This window comes from Simochromis diagramma, unplaced genomic scaffold, assembly GCF_900408965.1.
Source record: "Simochromis diagramma unplaced genomic scaffold, fSimDia1.1 OVJJ01000516.1, whole genome shotgun sequence".
In the NCBI taxonomy this organism is placed as follows: Eukaryota; Metazoa; Chordata; class Actinopteri; order Cichliformes; family Cichlidae; genus Simochromis; species Simochromis diagramma.
In genome coordinates, this window is record NW_024386938.1 from 115,549 (window position 1) to 136,973 (window position 21,425).

Genomic DNA, 21,425 nt, shown 5'->3' on the forward strand with positions numbered 1-21,425 from the left:
TTCAAAACAAATTCTAAAATAAACTGGGAGCCATCATAAAAACAATAAAATCAGCGCAATGTGAACTTGCTTGCTATAGTACGTTTGGTTTCTGGTTGCAACATTTTTTCTAGCTTGTAAGGATGAAAGCGACAGTTTATCTGAGTTGGTAAACGAAGGATTACAATAATCTTGACACAACGACACAAAGGACCAGTTTTCCCCAGTTCAGAGGGGCAGACTGTAGCTTGCAATCTAGAAATGTTCCTTAAATGAAAGAAACAGGAACACGAGGTAGATTTCATATGTGATTAATGCCCAGAGAGGAAGCATACATTACACCAAGATGATAGTTACACCATCGTGTAACTATCCATCTGCAAATGCTTTGTTTTTTTTATATAAATAGCATTGCGTGTGTAAATTGCATAATATCCTTTTCACCTTTTATCACTTTGATTTGCACCAAAGCAGTTAAAATGTATGATTTTTTTTCCTAACTGCACAGACTGATATCCTGGCTTCCTGTTATACTGTGATGATGGATTAACATCAACAATAAACAATAAGCAATAAACAATGGATTAACCTTAGGACAAGTCAAAAATTAGCTTGAAGTTATGTGTGCACGGTGTTCTTAGCGATTGGACAGAAGTAGAAGGTATTCTAGCTTGTTTTCATACCTCAGCAGATTCCTATATAAGCCTGTAGGGGGCATCTCTTCCCGGTAAGTCTGCTCCCTGCACCGTCACTCAGCGCTGGACTTCAGCCTTGCACGACCCAGAGATGAGGCCGCTTCCACATGTCTTTTTCCATCTTCAGGTTAGGTAAATGGTCCAGACAAACACGGGCAATGCAGACCTCCACTATACCAGCGGTCAATGTTGCTTTTGTCCGGAAGTCAACAGTGCTTGTAAAAGTCTTAAGCCTTCCCTGTATTTGCTTCCAAGCTTTCCTAAACAGGACTCCTGCAGGCTTTGTGAAGTGCTTTTTCACTCATTTTTGGCCCAGTCCTTTCATTGAACATTTTCCGAGGGATTTGTAAGCCACTTAACAATGACCCGTGGCTCTTTAAACAAAAAAAAAAGACAAACCAGTGTCGTGTCTACACATAACAGACATCTCGGCACAGAACTAATTTTAAATTGTATGTTTAGCCCCTTTAGTGGCAGCCTGTTGCAGAAACTCACCTATTCAGTTAAAGCTACAAAAATTCCAAAGATAACAGTTTAACAGGCATAAAGTAGTATTTTACACCAGCAAAGTGATTCTCAACAAGCTATTAGCCCAGATCTCGGTGTTCAGTATGTCCTTTATAGAGCATGTTGCTCTGTAAGGCTGGAAAAGAGCTACTGTATCAATCAAGTTAAGCCTCTCTGTAGTCAGGCAAAAATATAAAAATGTTAATACCACAGTCCTGTCTGTAACTGTCCCTGAGACAGTTAAAATAAAGTTGGTTATTTCATGTTTCTGTGATAGATTCATGCTTAATTTAGTTCATTTATTTATAAGAGTAAGATGATAAAAGTGTAACATTAATTAAAAAACATGTCTAAAATATGTGATTACAAAATATGGGTTTGTTAAATATGTAAAGTGCTGTAAAGTGCTGTAAAGTTTGTATGAGGTAAAGTTTGTAATTGTCACATGACCAGAGTTTGGTTGAGAGCACAACCATGGCATTGTGGAGCTAGCATGGATACATGGCTACCGATGCATCTACAGCCTCAGCGTTAATGTTATTCTGCATGTGGTCCAAGAGGCGCACACGGTATGGTTTCATGTATATTGTTTGTATAATGTTGCATACGTGTTCTACACTGGTAATGAGAGGACATTTTTGTGATATCCATTATTGTGCATTTTTCTGTTCTGCTTGCACAAGACTGTTTATGGACACTGATATGAGAGACTGATAAGCTCAAAACATTTATGTTGTAAACTTTGTGTTTCTTCAGTTTTCACGGTGTCTGAAGACAATAAGAGTGAGAGAGAGAGAGAGAAATAAATTTCCGAAGACATCAGTATGATGCGTGGCCATTCTTTGTTGGACCCCTGTAGTTACACTGTCATTAAGACGTGAGAGACTGTTGATGTTTAGAAGTACCAAAGATGGTTTTAGTTTTATTTCTTTCAGCCTCTGTGGTGTGTTTAAGACACAGAGAATTGTGACACTTTTAAAAACTGCAGACTCTCCTACTTATCAGCACACAGAGGTCTGATGGATGTGGTTCATCATTAGTCAGTGATTTCATAGCTGTTAATTAGGCAGCTTTACAGGATGTGTTACCTGGTCTCGTGGTCTCATTCCTCATCTGATGCATTGACTTCAGGCTGAAAAATTGGACTAGCTGACTGAAAACAGCTCAGATTAGTTGCAGCAGCGTTTCCCACTAAATTTTGTCTATTTTGGTCAGGGGAGAGGCATCTGCACACCTGTATGTGTATGCTAGTAATGGAGTGGAACTTCTAATACTATCAGATCCCCACTCTGGGCTACATGGTTTCAATATCTGCAGCTTTGTTTTTACAGGTTTGCTTTTAGTTGGAGTAAAGCATCATCTTACAAGTTGATGTTTTCTGGGGGTTTTTAAGATACAGCCTTTTTTTGTAGAAGCAGATGTATGCAATAGATTAAGTTGTTGCTCCTCATTCACTTACTGTCTCACAAGCACTCTGGGCTGAATAGCAGCCTGTTTCTGGAGTAATTTCCTCAGTGTTATTCACAGGAAGTGCAATAGCTCTTCCCAGGCAGTTGAGTATTTATTTACTTTTTTTGCAACATAATTGGTAATCATTAGTGAGTGTCTCGTCCTGTGGACTGCAGCTGGTTCTTCTGGTGAACTTCCTTCTCTGAGCAGAAGGCGAGGGCTTTGCCTGCTAGTAAAACGAGTCAGAGTGCACTCCAGTTGCTGTAAGCACACACTGTGTCACGTCTCTGTGTGGGAAATGCCGCAGAGACGCGGCTCTTATCACCAGCAACGTCCTTTCACACAGAGATGAGGTCAGTTTGACACAGATTCAGATATGCTCGCTATGCAGGTGCAGGCCTGCGGTGGAGTGGCCAGCGCAGGACTTCTGGGGAGCATAATAAAAATATAGAAACCTGAGAAATGCTGTTTTGCTGTAAGAGCACACCACTGTTTGTGCCAGGTGCTCAGGGAGTAAGTATGCACCCAGAGGACAGGCCATTGTGGGTCTGGGTGCTCAAGGTCAAAATGTCTTTATTGCACATGTTCACACAGGATTCCCAGCACAAACTTATTTTCACTGCCTGTTTATGCTGGCCTTCTGTGGCATATTTGATAAAAAAATATGATAAATGTGCTGCTGCTTCTTTCTTTCTTCTTTTCAGATTTAGCAACAGGAGAAAAATCTAAAAATACCAGCTTCTCTGGAAACTTTCTGGACTTGTCTAAGAAGATGACTTTGAACAGGCTATCAGCCAAATATGAGTCAGGTAAAGTTGTAAAACATGAGGGGCTCCTGATTTTCATCTCCCAGCGTAGTCATTGCATCATCACTTTTTCATAAAGTTATTGAAGCTCCTGTCTGTGGTACCCAGCAGTCTTCAGATGTCCATTAGCCCATCGCTATTGTACCATTGCAGATGTCAGTATTATACTTCTGTGTATTTATACCTAGCCCAGCAGATGATTTCTCTTGATGATACTTTAAAGATGTAACAGGTTTTCAGGTCACCTTATACAAACATGAAAAGCATAGCTTTAAAAGTAAGACATGAAGATTTTATTTTATTTGAAGAATAGTTCAAAGGCCAAAATAATGTCATTTTTAACATCCTTGTATCATTCCCTCTATGCCTATGTTGTCATCATACTTATAAGAATCATAGTTATAAGGCTTTATATTAATTATTGACTGATTAATCATTCGAGTTGATCTTGATGACCTTGGTGGATTATAATAGATTGCAGGAGTGCTGAGTTGGGTCATGTTAACAAAGTTTTACATTACATTGAAAACTTGCTGCTGTCATGTTTAGAGACAGAATGGCACGCACACATGGAAACACTACTGAAACGTACCCTCACGGGCTTTTCCCTAGTGTAGTTAGTTTAGAGACATATTGACATTGCACAGGAAAAAAAATAGTATTGCAGGTTTTGTAAAGTAAATACTACTGATGTTCTTTGTTTTGGGTTTTCTTTTTTTGTTTGTTTGTTTTTTTCCTTAAAGGTAGGTGGAGAAAAGTCTGTTCTCAGCTAATAAAACACAGCACACTGAGTATCTGTTGGACTGAATCCTTGTCAAGTGTGCCTGCATAGCTAGAAAGCCTTGCAAACACACTCGGGCCTGTTTGAAAATAGCTTATATAGCTTTGTTGGTTTCTTTGTTCCAATGTATGGAGAACATTTCATCCTATAGTAAGAAAACAGGGGGAAAAACTTAATTTGATGTTTTGGTTTTTGTGAATGAAGTTGATTCTTGTTTACGAATCTAGACATTTTTGCCTTTTCCTGCTCTGTGTCTCCTCCAGCACCTGAAACTACAAATGGATCAGTCATGCATGGTTTGTCTCTTGAGAGGAATCCCATTGAAATATTAGAGACTGGAAGGAGCATCAGTGACATCATTGATGGCAAGATTAGACAGCTGTATTTGGTGGTGAGCATCAGAGGCATTGTATCATTCAAATTCCTTAATTTTGTCCAAATGTTCTGAGATGGCTCTCAAAATATTGTATGATTATGAAGAGGTCTCCAAAAAATGCATCTTCTAGGGCAGCGAGGAGCCTTTCTATGTCGTAAATCTTGACAATATATTAGAGAGGCACCTGCAGTGGATCAGTCTGTTGCCTCGGGTGAAACCCTTCTATGCAGTGAAGTGCAACAACACAACAGCAGTTTTGAAGATGCTAAGCGCTCTGGACACCGGATTCGACTGTGCCAGCAAGGTACTGATGGAATATCTTAAAATAATGAGGATTAGTTTGTGTTCTTGAGAGTCAGCTCTTGTATAAATACATCTTGGTCCCACGCAGGCTGAGATCGAGCTGGCCCTGTCGCTTGGCGTGAAGCCCGATGACATCATTTACGCCCACACAACCAAACCGCTGTCCCACATCAGATACGCCTGCGCTCACAGAGTGAATCTGATGACTTTTGATAATGAGGAGGAACTCTTAAAAATCTCTCTTGTCCATCCCCAAGCCAAGTAAGTGAGCAACCGCTACTATGTTTCAGCATTTGGTGCAGCTTCCTTTGAGAGGATTGATTTGCAGTAACACCTTTGAATCACTTTCCAGGCTGGTAATACGAATTGCAGTGGACGACTCCAAATCGATGGTAAGACTCAGTCCAAAGTTTGGAGCCAGACTGCCCACAGTTAGACAGTTGCTGGGCCGTGCCAGAGAGCTGAACTTAGAGGTGGTCGGCGTCAGCTTCCACGTGGGCAGCGGCTGCACCAGGAGCTCGGCCTTCAGGCAGGCCATCGAAGACGCTCGGCGCGTCTTTGACGTAGCGGTGAGCCATTGTGACACAAACGCAACAATAATTCCTGTATTGTTTATTTGCAGCTCCAGTATGCAACACTGATCTCTTTCAGAGTGTTTTGGGGTTCCAGATGAGACTCTTGGATATTGGTGGAGGATTTTCTAAGATTGGGGACTTCCAAGAGAAGTTTGCAAGAGGTAAAGTCTCTGCTTTAGCATTGTCTCCACCACATTATATAAGTCCTGTTTCTAATCACCAGCTCTGGCACATTAACTCCCCACAGGTTGAAAGGATTTGTTTCTTAGAGTTGTGTATGAAAAGTCAAAAAATATGCAGTATACAATCAGTTCTCACTCACTTGCAAACAACCACAGCCTCAAACACAGTTTATGATGGATGGATGGTAAACAAGGATCTCTAGCCTGAGATGGCAGTTTGGGAAATGCCTCCTGAGGGTCAGTGAGCTCCCAGCCTGGTGCCAACCAGGGTGACAAAATGTGGGGAAGGAGTGTGGGGCAGTTGCACTTATAAACACACAGAAACCTTAAAGACGTTCACCTGATGGTCATCCTTTATTTATCCAGCTAAAAGTCTCACTGAAATAAAAATGTCTAGAAGAAGTTACAACAAATACAACACATAACAATATAGCAAGCAAAGAAGCGATGCGTGAACACAAACGTGACTCTGATGCTTTCACTATCAGTTGGTTTGCTTGTTTTTCTTGATGGTTCCCGTTGAGAGCATTAACGGTGTTCTGCTCGCTGCAGATGATATTTGATATCAGTTTTTCTGCCTTTGTAGTTCAAAGCAGAGTGAAAGGAGAGCAGTGGCCACACGATGGTGCTGTTGGTACATTTGAGATTCCCAGGGCGTTCAGAGGAGCTGAAAATTATTCTGTCATATCATTTTTATTGATTATGAAGAAGAAATTTCATTTAAAAGGCTATAGGGAGGAAAAACCACTCTTACACCAGCCAACACACATGTTTGTGTGTTTAGTTTCTCCCCCACGGCGACAGCAGACTGGTATTCAGGGGAGCGTGCTGTCATTCAGCTCTGTCTTTGCTCTACTTGTCTGGATGTCCTGAACCCAGTATCTGCTGGAATGCAGTAACCTGTAGAAGCTCGTCTTCTCTTCTTCTGAATCAAAGTGAATTTTGTCTGTAGCACAAACAGTAACAACATCAGTCATTTGAAGACTGCATGTAAAATGGGCTCGCCAATGGTAAATAAAGAGTTGGAGTGTGTATGTGTGTTCTGAGATGAGCTTTTTGTCTGCACTCTCACGCAGACAGCAGATCGTTCAAGCATAACTCAAGTTGTGGAGGAGCCTTTAAATATAAGATCTGCCTTATAGTGCAAGTTAACCACTGCAACACTATCCATCAATTTTCTCCCACTTATTCAGTGCAGGGTCGCAGTTGGGCTGGATTCTGTCCCAGCTGTCATGGGTAAAGACACACAGGTACAGGTTGCCTGGATATCGCAGATTAACACACAGACAGAGACGGACAACCATTTATTAACCTAACTCACACATCTTTGGACTGTGGGAGGAACCCACGCTACCACAAAACACCCCCGCCTTTTTTTTTTCTTTTTTTTTTAAAGAGTAAGTATTGTGAGCAGAGGCATAAGGCCATGGAGTCAAGTTATTAACTGTGTGTGTTCCTAGTTCTCGGAAGTCATTAACGGATCGCTGGATGAATTCTTCCCACGTGTCAGTGGGTTGGAGGTGATTGCAGAGCCGGGCAGATACTACGTGGAATCGGCCTTCACGCTGGCAGTGAACGTCATCGCCAAAAGAGTCATCGTCGAGGACAGAGCCAATAAATGCACAGGTGTTGCAGTGATATGTAACTGTTCGACACACCTTAGCGTACAGGGTTGCAGTTTCTGAGCATCTCAGCTGCTGTTACGCTACCCATCATTCCTCGTTTGTGTTCTCCAGATGGAGCAGAAAGCTGCCCCGAGAGAGTGATGATGTACTACATTAACGACGGTGTGTACGGCTCCATGAGTTGCATCACCTTTGACCCCGCTCACAGCAAACTTGAACCGTACCCTCACAGGGTAAATATCAACAGCATCCCTATAAAAGAATTTCACCGTTTTATTTATTTTTTTTCCTCTTCACATCTGGTGAAAAGTGCTAAACATCCATGCTTTCAACAGCAGCAGTTTCTGCATGTTTAGGCCAGTGACATCATGTGCTAAGGTTAGAATCAAGGACTGTGGTAACGCCTGCTGGAACATTGAGCATAGTGTTAGTTCAGACAGGTTGTGGGTTTGTTTTTTGTTTTTTTTAAATATATCTCAGTTGATAACCTCTCTGCAGGCTGTTAAGAAGAGTGAACCGAGATACTGCTCCATCATCTGGGGTCCAACCTGCGACAGCATCGACAAAATAACCGAAAGCTACTGGATTCCTGAGCTGTACGTGGGCGACTGGCTTCTCGTCGACAACATGGGCGCTTACACTGTCAGCGTAACCACCGACTTCAACAGCTTTGAAAAGGCACACATTTATACTGTTGTGACAGCTGAGACTTGGCACAGCCTAAACCTGTCTCGTGCCTACGATACTGTCCATTAATGAGGCGAGCACTTATACTTAACTTCACTGGCCTGTTGTGAATATCGTGTCTTTTGTCTGTTGCACTGTAGAATGTTTTCCTGCTTTTAAAATAGCCTCTGTGTTAAGTCTGTTAACTTAGCAGAAGCAAGCCATCCACTGCAGAGCTTCTATGAATGTATTGTGAGGTTAATGATGTCCTTGTCTCATCAAATTTAAGTGGGGTGAAGACCAATCGGTTACCTAACCTTAATTACAGTTATGTGACGCCCTTTTTAAATACGAGACATACGCCAGTTTATTTTGGCCACTTAATGACTGTAACTAGTTAATATGATCTGCTGTCTGCCAAAGGAAGTGAAACTCAGAGCTAAAAGTGTTATGAAAAAACTGCATATAAAACTGTATGCTGCTATAAGAAATTATTTATTGTCAGTCTCTTACAGTCTACAAATGTTGCAAGACTAATTGTCATTCTTTATTTTAGCGTGTGTGTGCATCTCTTCCAAAAAAAAATGGTGGGAGGAGAAGAGGTGTTATTATAAAAACAACAAAAAAATACTTTTATTTGCTGGTGTAAATTCTTCTTCTTCTTCTTTTGTTTTTAACATGCAAGTAATATTGATATATTCCTGCTGTGTTTTGCCATATAGGCAGACCTTTACTGATTAGTAGAGTTGTAGAGAGCAGCTGAAATTACCACACCAGTCAAGCATTCTTTGGTAGAGTTTGTTGTTTCTCCAATGCCTCTACTTGATTCTGATGATAATTTGCAGTAAATTTTGCAGAAATTTTAAACCTTGAAACTCAGTGTGGGGTTTTTTTTCCTTCCACACCCCATTACAGCACTTCACTCTCAGACTGCAGGCTTACTTGTGGTTCATTGAGGCATTTAAATGTAGAACAAAAGGAAGAGCCTTTAGCTTTCAGGCCCCTCTTCTATGGAACCAGCTATGGGTTTGGATTCAGGAGACAGACACCCTCTCTACTTTCAAGCTCAGGTAGAGGCAACATCATGGGGGTTATTAGATTCAGGATCACCTGATCCAGCCCTAACTATGCTTTGAAAGAAAAGTTTTAAGCCTAATCTTGAAAGTAGAGCGGGCAGTTTTTCCTTCCCACTGTCACCAAAGCCATTGCTCATAGTGAGACATGTGATTGTTGGGGTCTTCTCTGTATTATTGTAGGTTCTTTACCTTTGCAAGTGATTTCCTATAGCTCAAGCGTTAGAGCGGGTCCTCTACTATTAGGAAGGCTGGTGTTTTGATCCCTGGTTGCTCCATTCTAGCCAGATATCCTTGGGGATAACCTCAAGTTGTTCTCTGATGGATGCGGTGCAGTGTGAATGTTAGAAAGATGTCTTTGTCCTTATTATGCCTTATAATTGATCCATCCATGGTCTCCATGGAATTGCTAAATTGAAAATCAGTCACAGCAGGTCTTATGGTGTGATGACTCCAAATTTGAAATATTTGGTTCAAACAAGAACTGCATGTTAAATAATGAAGAAGAGGAGGCAAAGTTTTTTGGATTTATGTTTTAGGACACAGCTGTGGAGCATGCATCTAAATCTGCTTAGGTAATGTGGCACCAAGTACCGGTGTACACTGAAACAACAATTGTTGTTATCTCCGTTTATTTGTGACCTCAGTAAGCACCTTCCTGACGACTTGATGGTCTAAACTGCTAGTTTGAAAGTAGGGTATGTTTTACCATGTCATTGCTAGCCTGTCAGAGCCAATGTCCCTTGGTTTCTCAGACAAGTTGACACTCTGAAAGACTACATGACCGGGAGTATTCACTGATGTCTTTGTGGCTCTACATTTTTATACTCAGTCTGTGGAAGCATCACACAGAGTAGCCGCTGTTCAATGACAGTTTTGTAAAATGCTAGCAATATTTCACTTAACAAGTAGCTTGAAAATTGTTTGGTTAGCTCTTCATGCATCTAAGCTCATTAGTTGTTGAGCAATATTTTGGAAAAGACTACTCAAGAGGAGAAAAAAGAGGTTGTTAATACATCACTGTAACGTCCTGTAAAGGTGCAAAAGATATCCGTGGCTTTCATGAGAAACACCCCGGGAAAGAAGGACTAATATTTCCTCTTTGCTGCATGTGCCAAGGAACACCTGATGAGTGGAAGCATGTAATTTGATCTGATGAGTCTATAGATGAGATCATTTTGTTCCGCAAGACATTCAGGATTCATCGTTTAGATTCACCTGTCACTCAACGTGCCCAAATCGTGCAAACTTAAAGCCTTGAGATAACAGGTGAACAGGTCAGCTAAAAACAATAAACAAACAAGCAAAAAACAACCACGTTACAGAGACAAAAAACTGATACAAGCACACTAACACAACAGTGGTCTATTTTCACATGCGGATTAACACGCATTTGTTACTCTACGAATCATATAACGTAACCATGTTGCTCATTGACTTTCTCCAGCAAAATAAATGTGCCTTTTGATTAGATTTATTTCTGCAAATTACCTTTTGGCCGCTAGATGTCGTTCTCGCGAGCGCTTCATGGCGACTACGCTGGTTTAACTGAACCCAGCCCAAGCATTCTGTTGTTTGTAGCACGCGCGCGCACCCAAACACACACACTCCGCGTATTGGCCACGCCCCTCTTATGAATAATGCAGCACCTCCCGTCGACCGGAGGAGACTCGTGCCACCGGAGCTCTTCAGACGTCAGCTCGTGCTCACCGGTGGAAGGAGAATAATGAGCGTAATATAACCAGTCCATCTACTGATAAAAAATATATTAATATCCGGTAATGAACGGGGAATTTGGGAAGTGTGGGAATCCGCCTCGCGCACAACAACGGGTCCGCTGGTTTGTACCGGGGTTTTACGGAGGAGGATACACCGAGGGCTGGATATTAACCCGACCGTGACCGACCTATTATCCACCGGTCAGACGGTTGTTATTCTCATCGCCGCTGAATTGAGGAAAAACAACACTTAAGGTAGGCCTTGTCTTTCCTGTGTTTCTCTGTGTTTATACGTGTATGTGAGCGAAGGAAGGAGCTAAATATTATAGTAAGGTGGTACGTACGTGTGTGTGTGTGTGTGTGTGTGTGTGTGTGTGTGTGTGTGGACGTACAGCCATAATATCGTGTGTCATATATATATATATATATCTTTATATATCTATGTATATATAACGTATTACAGGCCCATTAATCTCAAAAGGTCCATGTTTAGTATTATTGTTACCCCGTGTTTGTGTTTTTATTTAATAATCATTGTATTGTTGGTGCTTGTAAAAAATGTGGTCCTATATTAATGCTGAACTCAGCACGGCAGCTCTTAGTCACTGCAGAAATATTGTGTTGACAGCAAAAAACATCACTATAAAATTATGCTTGAAGACCACATGAGCACATTCTCATATTCTCTGAATCATATTAGAATCATTGCTGTTAATGTAAGGTATAGCTGACACACATTTGAACATCACGTGTAAAATACAAAGCAACAATAACAGCGGGAGACTGTGGCTGTACTGAGATATAAAAAAAAGCAGTTGAAGATAAAAAGGAGAAAATAACAGCAGAGACAGTGAAGGGAGCATCGTGACAGACTGGAAAAGATGACCCTCACCAGGAACTGTGTGCATGTACATGTGTGACACGGGTTTTACTTTTCCCGCCCTGGTGTGGTCTTGTTTTTCTCACACATTTTGGTCACATTTTAGTTTCCCCTGCCTCCACTGCTGGGCCGGATGTGTGATGGAGCCAGCTGGTGGTTTACAGTTGTGTTCGAAGGAAACACAAATCCTTTGTTTGGAAATGAGTGGATTATCTCCCACACTATGTACATGCTACATTATTGTGATGTCTCTGTTGGCTGGAATGGCTAAATCAGATCTGTTTGTCTGTGTGTGTTGTTATTTAGCTAACATGTTACAGGTTGAAATTAATTAGTATAGGTACAAATTACACCTAATTACTAGGGGTGTAGAGAATGCACCATCCAGATATTTGTCTTACTTTCAATTTATACCTTACTGACACCTATATGAGTTGACATTTATTGATGGCAGTGTACCAATATCGACATTCTTCTAGAAGCATATCTCAGCACTTGGAAGCCATCTTGGTAACACATCTTATGAGCAGTTAATCTGAGGCATTTTGTACACTAACTTGCATTTCAGTGGTCACTAGAATAAAGCAGTAACAGTATTATCCAACACCAGTCAAATCACCATTCTTAAGAAATCCTTTTTCTTCTCTGGAAGGTCCCACCGTCTTTGTTCTTATGAAATTCTCCCATATATGTAAATTCAGGAGTCTTTCGAAGACATGTCTTATAATGTGTCTTGTATTAGTGGCAGTTATAGCTAACTATTAGCGGTGTAATACATGGCCAAATGCTGGTGCTGATGCCAGTGGCCAAAGGCCTTCTGGAAGGATCTGGGGCATCACTGAATACACCAGCCTGCATCATATTGGATCATATCTGCACAACCTCATCCAAATAACAACAAAACATAAGCGCTTTGTGAAAAATATTTTTTTTGCTGTTTTTGGTATGGAAATGGGTATTCTTTTCAGTTTGATAGGATAGTTTGTTGAAAAGCTGCAAAAATGGACTAAGGAAAAGAGAGTGATAAAATGAGCTGGTGTTTATATAGCACTTTTTACAACATGCCTCCTTCATATAAGTACCTTTCTCTATGCCTAAGTGCTTTTCTACTTAACACTCACACGAATACATCCAGAGCAGCCAGGGATCAATCCACCAACCTTAGTAGATGACCTGCTCTACTTCTTGAGCTACAGAAAACCAGACCAAATGTGGAAAAAAATTATTTGTATTTTGTGACAAAACTGTTGAACTATTTTAACTGATTATTGTTGAATTTGGTCGTATCAGTGGCTTTTTGGAAAACAGCAGAAATTGTATTTTTTGATTGCAAAGTGTTGTAATCAACAGCAAAAATTTAAGGTCCTGGCAGCTGACTCCCTGACAGTTAAGGAATATTAAGGTATAGTCCTAGTTCTGTCACTGTGGCTAAATGATCAAAGATGATATGATGAGGAGCTGTAAGAAAAGAAACTGGTTCTTTATTGAGAATAATGGTGTCGTTTTTTCCTGGAGTCAAAGAAAATATCAACAAAATTTCAACAGCTTACTGAGACTTACTGGTAAGTTAACGTAACGTTTCAGTGGTAACAAAAAAGGAAAACTGCACCAGTCAAATTTGATTTCACCACCATCAGAATTCTCTCATAGATTCTCTCATGATATCTCTGATGATTCATGCAGTACTCCCTAAAAAGTGTTCAAAAGTCACACATAGAAACTATTGTCAGAGTGTGGGAATACAGAAGTCTGCAGAGTATAAAAAGTCACATTTCATATTATAACCTTTTATCCAAAGTACCGTCCAGACCTCAGCATTCAGCAAATATGAGGTTGCAAGTCAGAATTGCTGAATGAGGGTAGTAATTGGTGAATCTATTCCACTTCCATACTCGAGCAGAGCATAAGTTGATTTGCTTAAAATATTTAAAGAATTTAAGCCATCAAGAATCTTCCCTTTTACGCCCTGATATGTAAAACAAATCAAATAAAAACCTCTTTTCACACAAGAAATATCTGTAATGGACTGAGATTAAGCATTAGCTTGAATGACCTAAAACTTAAATCGTCCCTAATATAATTTCAACTCTAGAGTTGTGCAAAGTAATGTAACCTTCCTCTTTTTTTGTCAGTATTCAGGACTCTAATCTTTATCCAATAAACTCTGTTGGATTCCTCCCTATGTTAAAGCTGGTAGGCAACAGCTGCTGAGGCGTGATGGATAGAACTGAAGCTGAGATGGTCTATTTTTCACCAAACTTTATTTTTTCAGGATGCAGTTAAACGTCTCTGTGATGGAGTTGTTTGTCATGTATTGCGCACTCCCAGCCTTTTGCTGGCTTCTGTTCCTAGACAGTGGGAGTGCAGATGGGCATAATCCTGCATTAATCTGCCTAACCCTGTACTTCGTAGTCTGGGTTTAACGGCGCTCTGATTAAAAGCCTCCCCCTCCCCACCATGTCAGTCATTAGTTTAATTAGATCACTTGCGTGGCCTCACTAGTGCCAATTAAAGGAATACAAACTGAAGTGCCCCAGCAATGTAATTTTATTAGGATTTTTTTTAAACACTCTTCGCAAGTTCAACATGAATTTCAAATTCACCCAGCAAATAAAACCCGTTCTCCCAAACCTATCTGCCTGATTAATTCTATTTTTGAGCTCAGTGCAGTGTAATCAGTGATATATTTCTCACAAAATGCTATGATGACTGATAGAAGGGAATCCAGAGTGTAAGTGCTTGTATGTGAGCGTACCCCACCACCCTGACTCCCTGTGGGAAGAAACTCTCTTGGAAATGGGCATCTTGTGATTTAATGCCCCACCATCATTTTCCACAGAGTGAGTGTGGACCACCTGACCTGTGTCCTTGATGATCTTTTGAGCTTTTCATATTGGCGTGACTAATGCACCTCTCATGGAGCGAGGGATGCCAATATTTTTCTCTTCCGTCCTTCAGCAGCTCGCCATCCAAAGCGGCCCAGTTGTCATAAAGTAGAGTGATGCACCCTATCAGGATGCTTCCAATGATGCAGTCCATTTACATGAAATGCAGCCCTCTGTGTGGTGTTTGCAATGATGTTTCCAGTTTTTCAGTTATTTATTAGTCAGATGAAATTCAGCAGTAATGTGATGGCTATACTATGTCAAGGAGTGGACTAGATATCAGAAACACCTGATTAGGAGAGGTTTATTATTATTACCACCAAAACAAGTTGAAAAACTTCCATGTACAGTAACGGAGTCACTACTTACTCACTACCGACTTTGTGGCTTGGCGTATATTATCTCCCCCTGCTGGTAATGCAATTTCTGCATGCGTGTCACATTTTGCCTTGATACTAGGTTGCTTCGTTGGATGTTGGCTGCTTTTTGTTCTGTTCTATGCCAAGTTGATCCCACCCTGCTTCAATAATGTTGAGGTCTGGGCTGTAGGGAGGCCATGACTGATGTGTTTTGACTGCATTAGCTGAGACTTCTGCAGACAGTATTGAGCAGATGCATCTCTTAGGTCCTTCGTCAGGTCGTTGCTGAATAGTTTCTTATTTCTTAAGGACTTGACTTTCAGATATTGTTTATCTCTTGTAGATAGTGTTTGATCTTTTGTCCAGTTTACCTAAAATTTTTAAGGATGCACTGTAAAGCATGCTAAGATATGACAGATTTTCTTCTTAGAGACCTTTGGGAATCACTTTATTGGTGAAAAAATACAATTGTATACCTGTCAAACTGTGTTATTGTTGATATTTTTCTTGTAGGTTCCACAAATGGGAGCAAATTATATACACACACACAAGAACTTTATTATTCTCATGGTTAATTTTTGTGACATTTATATGCTCAGTGCAATAAAAATAGAAACAGGAGCAGAAACAGAAACAGAAACATCATGTGTGGAGTCGCACACAGACCAGAACAACAAAAATACATTTAAAACAACATAATAAAGCTCTGTTGCTGAAACAAAGATGCAGGATACAGACACAGGATCGAAACCTTTTAAAACTGATTCTTTGCTAAGTTACCTGTTACATGTAAACACAACACTAGTTTGTCCCTTGAGTTAGGTGCCCTTTATGTGCTGCAGTGATTTATTGGTCAGTTAAATCATTCCCCTGAAAATGTTCAGGAAAAAGGACTGTACTGAAAATGAGAAAAGCTGAAACTGAACCACCAGTCAGTGTCTAAAGAAAAACTTTGACAGACTTTCAGAAAGCCTGCAGAACTTTTACTTAAGACCACTTAAAAAAAACTAGCTTGGCTAGCAAGCTGTATTTATAAACTGTATAGGTATAATAGACAGATGTACATATCAGCTAAGTAACAGACTAATAAAATATTCCATCCATCCATCCATTCGCTTATCCTTTTCAGGGTCGCGGGGGGCGCTGGAGCCTATCCCAGCTGTCATAGGGCGAGAGGCAGGGTACACCCTGGACAGGTCGCCAGTCTGTTGCAGGGCCAACACACAGGGACAGACAACCATTCGCACTCACATTCACACCTAGTGACAATTTGGATTATCCAATTAACCTATCCCCACAAGCTGCATGTCTTTGGACAGTGGGAGGAAGCCAGAATAACCGGAGGGAACCCACGCAAACACGGGGAGAACATGCAAACTCCACACAGAAAGACCTGATGGTGGAATTGAACTCAGGACCTTCTTGCTGTGCGGCAACAGCACTAACCACTGTGCCACCGTGCTGCCCTAATAAAATAAAATATTGAATAGCATAATAAAACGTTAGACTTTAATTCACTAAACATGTAGCAAAACTTTCTTAGATGGCATGTACCAGACCGCAGGGTAGAATATTAATTGGGTAAGGAATTAAAAATTCTCAGTTCAGTTCAGCGACTCTAAATAGTAGAGACAGACACTCAAGAAATGTTTTGCTAATCTTTGGATTAGCAAAAACATTTCTTGTATCAGCCACAAGGCTGTAAAGTGGAACATTATAACATTGGAGTCTATAGGGCCGAACTTTCATACCCATTGGTCATGGAAAATCCCCTCACTCATATTTTTGAAAGTTAAGTGGCTGCTAACTTCCTCCTGTTTCCGTAGCAGCTGTAGCAGAAGTGGTGCTCTGAAGATTCACTGTAAGCTTGAAGACCACTAACCAGAGCCTGTAGCAGTGGAGTGCTGGTTGATGTACTCAGCCAAGCTCCAGGAAGCTTCAAAGCAGTACAAGGGCCACCAGTACCAGCTGCAATCCAAGATGGGGGAGTTAGACTTCATCCATGACATCAGATACTCCCTGAAGAAACAGAACTAATGCCCCCAAAATAGATTCTGTTCATCTGAACAGAATCAGTTGGTGGATTTACTTACTATCATGCTCATGTCATTGAGCATGCATGAAGAGAGAAATGACTAATGCTAGCAGAAAATAAATATTTTGTGTACTTTTACAAAAATCACACAAGGTGAATCTTTGAATGTTTAGTGAGCAGAGCAACAGCCATTAGCAATAGCGAACATTATCCTGGTAACTTAAGAAGTAAACAAGACTCAATTAGTACAATATGTGACTTCATCACTTTATCACTGAATCAGCATTTTTATGTAAAATGCTGATTAAAGTCTAAACTAAATGCTCTTATGAAATGAATAGTATTTCATAGCATTATTAGCATGCTGCTTTCTCTGTCTGTTTACTTTGCCCCCTTGGACTGACCAGTGTCCCCAGAAAGACTGCTGGAGCTAGACAGTCTGGCTTAGTGGAGCTTAATTACAGTAGGTTTGTTTGGTCAAAATGGTTGGCCGATTTTTAGTTATTTCTTACAGAACAGTTATAGGTTGTGTCTGTACATGAGACCTCTTGTTTTTTTTCTAAATCACTTTTCACCCCACTAGGGGAGGGCAGTGGTGTGAAGTTGTCTTGTGAAGCTTTAAATTACTTCAAAGAGTGGAAAAGTGATGAAGTGTTTACACCATGAGGAAAGGGTAAAAGGTGAGCATATCACTTAGGCCTTTGTTTGTTTATCTGCAGGAAGCTGTTTTGGGGGCCACACACGCACACACACACTCTCATTCCCTTCCTGTACTGTATGCGGGCAAGCCAAGTGAGTCCTGAGTGATTGCAGGAAGTCAGGATTGGCCTCTCTGGGGAAGAGAGATAAGAGTCTGGCACAGTGCATGTGTGTGTGCATGTACAAGTGGATTCAGTCTAATGCAAGACCATCTGCACTCAGCTATTGCTAATAACAGACACACCTATAGATACACAACTAAAGCTAGTCAAACAAACCTGTGTGCTCTAGGTTCAGTGTGTTTGAAGTTGTGTTTGAGTGTGTTGTGTGAATATCACTGGTGATTTCCTCTGCTTATATAATCAGACACTCTTTGGGTGGTTGATAAAAAGGGAAATCTCTCTGTGGTGTTGGGGGGCTATCGGTGCAACACCCAAGATAACCTAACAGGGAGGCGAGTAGGACTACATCTCCCAGTACACCTTGGGTTATTTTAGACTCCCCACAGAGCTGCTGGAAAAACATGCACAAAGTTTGTCTTGGAACAAGTAGAGCAGAGGTGGGGCGATTTGAATTAAATTTGCATGCTATGTCAACCCTGCCTGAGAACTGCAGGGTAAATAATGACTCTGTTATTTAAACCAGGATCCACACTGGATCCATAAAACTTTGAAAATGCCTTTGACCCAGTTTTACTTTGAAAATCTGGCATGACAGAGACTGAGACTTTTGGAAACTATGATGCAGAATCACTGTGTTTTAGTTACCTTCCTTTTAGATTAGCAAAGCTGCGACACCAAGAGTGCAGTGGGTCAGCAACAATCCTCAGTAGTGGCTCTCTGGTTTATGACAATGGGAAAAGTTACGCAGAGAAACAATCTCTCTAGCGGTCTCTCTAATCTCTATAAAAGAAAAAAAACTGCTCTCCACCATGTCAACAGCATAATGCTGTAAAGTAAATTTAACAAAATAAATTTGGCAATGAAGGAAGTCTTTGTACTATATGTGCAAAGAGTCAAGAGTCTTTATGATAAAACATGACAGATTCAACTTGTGATGTAGAGACAAACAGAAATAAAGGGTTATCTACAATACAAGTACAGTTTAAATAAAGACCTATTCACTACATTTCAAATAAAGGCATTTTAGCTGAGTAATTAGTTGTTCTTGTTTTGTTTAAAGCAGCCATAAATTGAATTCTTGATTTACTACTTTACTGTATTCATCCATAGTACTACTGTAGCTCTCTCTGAGCACAAAGGTGGTTAGACAGAAAATGTGCAGTTATCTAAAGTAAATCCAGACCATCAGCCACATGTAGCTAAAGGCACACGCTTTATTTAGTGTTTGTAAATGTCATCAATATGGTCACCCTGGTTATACTTAAAAAGTGTATCGGGCAGTAATTGAGTCTTTTATCTGTGCTGTCTGTTCATGTGCTTTGTGTCAGTGTATTTCTGGCCCTAAATGTGCTTGCTTGACAGTAGCAAAGATTTTTGTACCAAAGTGTGCTAGTATAACGGCACCAAGGTATTTCTGTCCTTACATCTGGTAGCATGATGGTATATAGCTCATATGGAAATATGCTAGCTAACATATTTCCATGCATAAATGTGGTAGCACGATAAAGAACATAACTACTCAATGTTAAACTTAAATATTTGATAGCGCAAAATAAAGTAAAACCAAAAACAAGCGACACTACTTAATAGTAAGTTATTAAAATATGTTCATATTACTTGATTCCAACTATCAGTTATAGTCTTCGTTCTGTAAGCTGTTAGACATGAATGTATGTGAGTTTGTTAACTGACAACAATACAAGTAACAGAGGGCAAAATTTTGCTTTACACTGATGTGAACGCACCATTACATGGATGATAGATGGGTGGGATAATAATATGTAACACTTTAGGGTTTTAGGGTGTTTGTTTGGCATCAACAGGTAGCTGTGCTCTACAGCAGTATACATAGCACCAGCTTTTTCAGGTGCACATTTCATCTGTTCGTGAACGCAACTATCTAATCAGCCAATCACATGGCAGGAAGCAACTGCATTTAGGCAGGTAACCATTTTGAATGTGAAAGAAAGATGATTGATGTGATTGTGAACGTGGCATGGTTTTTGGTGTCAGTTGGGCTGAGCAGCTGACCTGCCCATCAGAAAGTGCTGATCGACTGGGATTTCCCTACACTCCCATTTCTAAGGTTTACAGAGAAAACAGTGACTGACAACAATGTGATGTTAATGTTAGAGGTTTAATAAGAATTGGCAGATTGCTTTGAGCTGATGTGGATGATGTTTTAGTGGCACATTTGGGCCCGTTAGTATTTGAGCGGTATTTAATCGCAGCAGCCTACCTGAGTATTTTTCATTCCCATAAGACCAGAGTGTTCCCGTCTTCCAATGGCTGATTTGACCACGATAATGCACCATGTCACAAAAGCTGAAATCATTCCAAACTGGTTTCTTGAACTTTACAGTGAGTTCACTCCACATTCACCAGGTCTACATCCAATAGAGCACCTTTGGTGTGTTGTGGTGGTGGGAGATTGGCATCATAGGCGTGCATGCTGACAAATCTGCAGCATCTGCGTGACATGTCAACATGAACCAAAATCTCCGAGGAGTGTTTCCAATACCGTGTTGAATCTACACCATGAAGAGTTCAGGGAGTTTTAAAGGCAAAAGCGTACTAGCAGAGTGTACCTACTAAAGTGTTTGGTGAGTGCATATATGAGCTGAGTTTCTGCAGCTCAGCCGGCTTCACTATTATGTATATTTTGTGCTACAGTTAAATCTGGAGAGAACTCTGTTTTTGTGACACACTCACTAAAAGTTCGAGGAAGTCAGATGGAGGAGGAACTCACGACAGATGGTGTGTTTGTGTGAAAGAGAGAGAGACATGCAAACAGCACGCTTATCTGTGGCTTTGGCACTCACATGAATGAGCTTCTCACCACGTCAGCACTGAGTCACGTTTACTGGCCTCCGTCTGATCAGAGTGACTCACATCAGATTCCTCGTTTCCCGCATGTCTCCTCAGTTCTGCATGTTTTCTGGTGTGTTTGTGGTGATGTAGAGTGCAGATTGTACACATTTGGACAGCAGCAACATTGTTTTGTTGTTCAGTCTCTCCTTCAACACAAAATTTCAAAGGTTGCTGGATACTGCAGCGAGTTTCTTGAACAACTTCCTGACATAATGAATGATCTGTCTTCAAAATGCATTAAATTGTGAATTCCTGTGTTGTTACATTAACATTTTTTTATATTAATGGTTAGCTTAAGCTTCCACTCACATAAGTGTTGTTTCTCAAGCACCACCACTGGATGTTTTTCACAGAAAAAAAATCTGTCGAAACTTACTCAGCAACCACAAAATGTTAGTGGCTAACTTTTGGGGGAGAAAAGCGTAGTCCCTATGGCAGTTAAAGAACACAACTGGTGAATGTCGGGCTGAAATGGGGCAGTTTATCACATTCAACCCCATAATTTCTATTCTTGTACTTTACTAGAGTAGCTTTGCATAATTTATAGTTTAAAATAATCCTTCTTTAGTTCATATCAGGCCTTGATGGAGCTTCTCAGTTCATTCACTGTCTGAAACAAGATATTTCAGCTTCTCACTGTTTAAGAGAACTTCCTGCTGATTGGCTGTCCCTTGGAAAAAGAGCTGAGATACTCTCTCCTTATGACATCATACAGAGCCGAAAGAAGAAGAAGAAACTGTTTACAGCAGTTTAAATATGAAGCTTTATCTTGCAGCTGGGACACACTTCGATTGTTTGATAAGAGGATCCACCACAGGAACTCTGTGACTGGAAATAAG

At 40.6% G+C, this 21,425-nt stretch overlaps 2 protein-coding genes across 2 annotated transcripts in view; both read left to right on the plus strand.

The window, feature by feature from the left end:
- The first annotated feature begins 691 nt into the window (after positions 1-691).
- LOC120736947 (ornithine decarboxylase-like) lies at positions 692-8,574 on the plus strand. Its single transcript, XM_040037351.1, has 10 exons — positions 692-806; positions 3,335-3,439; positions 4,481-4,608; positions 4,724-4,897; positions 4,985-5,157; positions 5,249-5,465; positions 5,548-5,637; positions 7,114-7,279; positions 7,390-7,511; positions 7,777-8,574. Exons 1-10 carry the CDS (start codon positions 782-784, stop codon positions 8,032-8,034), a joined length of 1,458 nt encoding a protein of 485 aa, XP_039893285.1. The 5' UTR covers positions 692-781; the 3' UTR covers positions 8,035-8,574.
- A 2,095-nt stretch (positions 8,575-10,669) lies between these two features.
- The window catches only part of tanc2a (tetratricopeptide repeat, ankyrin repeat and coiled-coil containing 2a), a 53,767-nt gene continuing 43,011 nt past the window's right edge, over positions 10,670-21,425 (plus strand). Inside the window, exon 1 of the mRNA XM_040037209.1 lies at positions 10,670-10,990. The gene's annotated coding sequence lies outside the window, so the exon portion shown is untranslated. The remainder of the gene's footprint in view (positions 10,991-21,425) is intronic.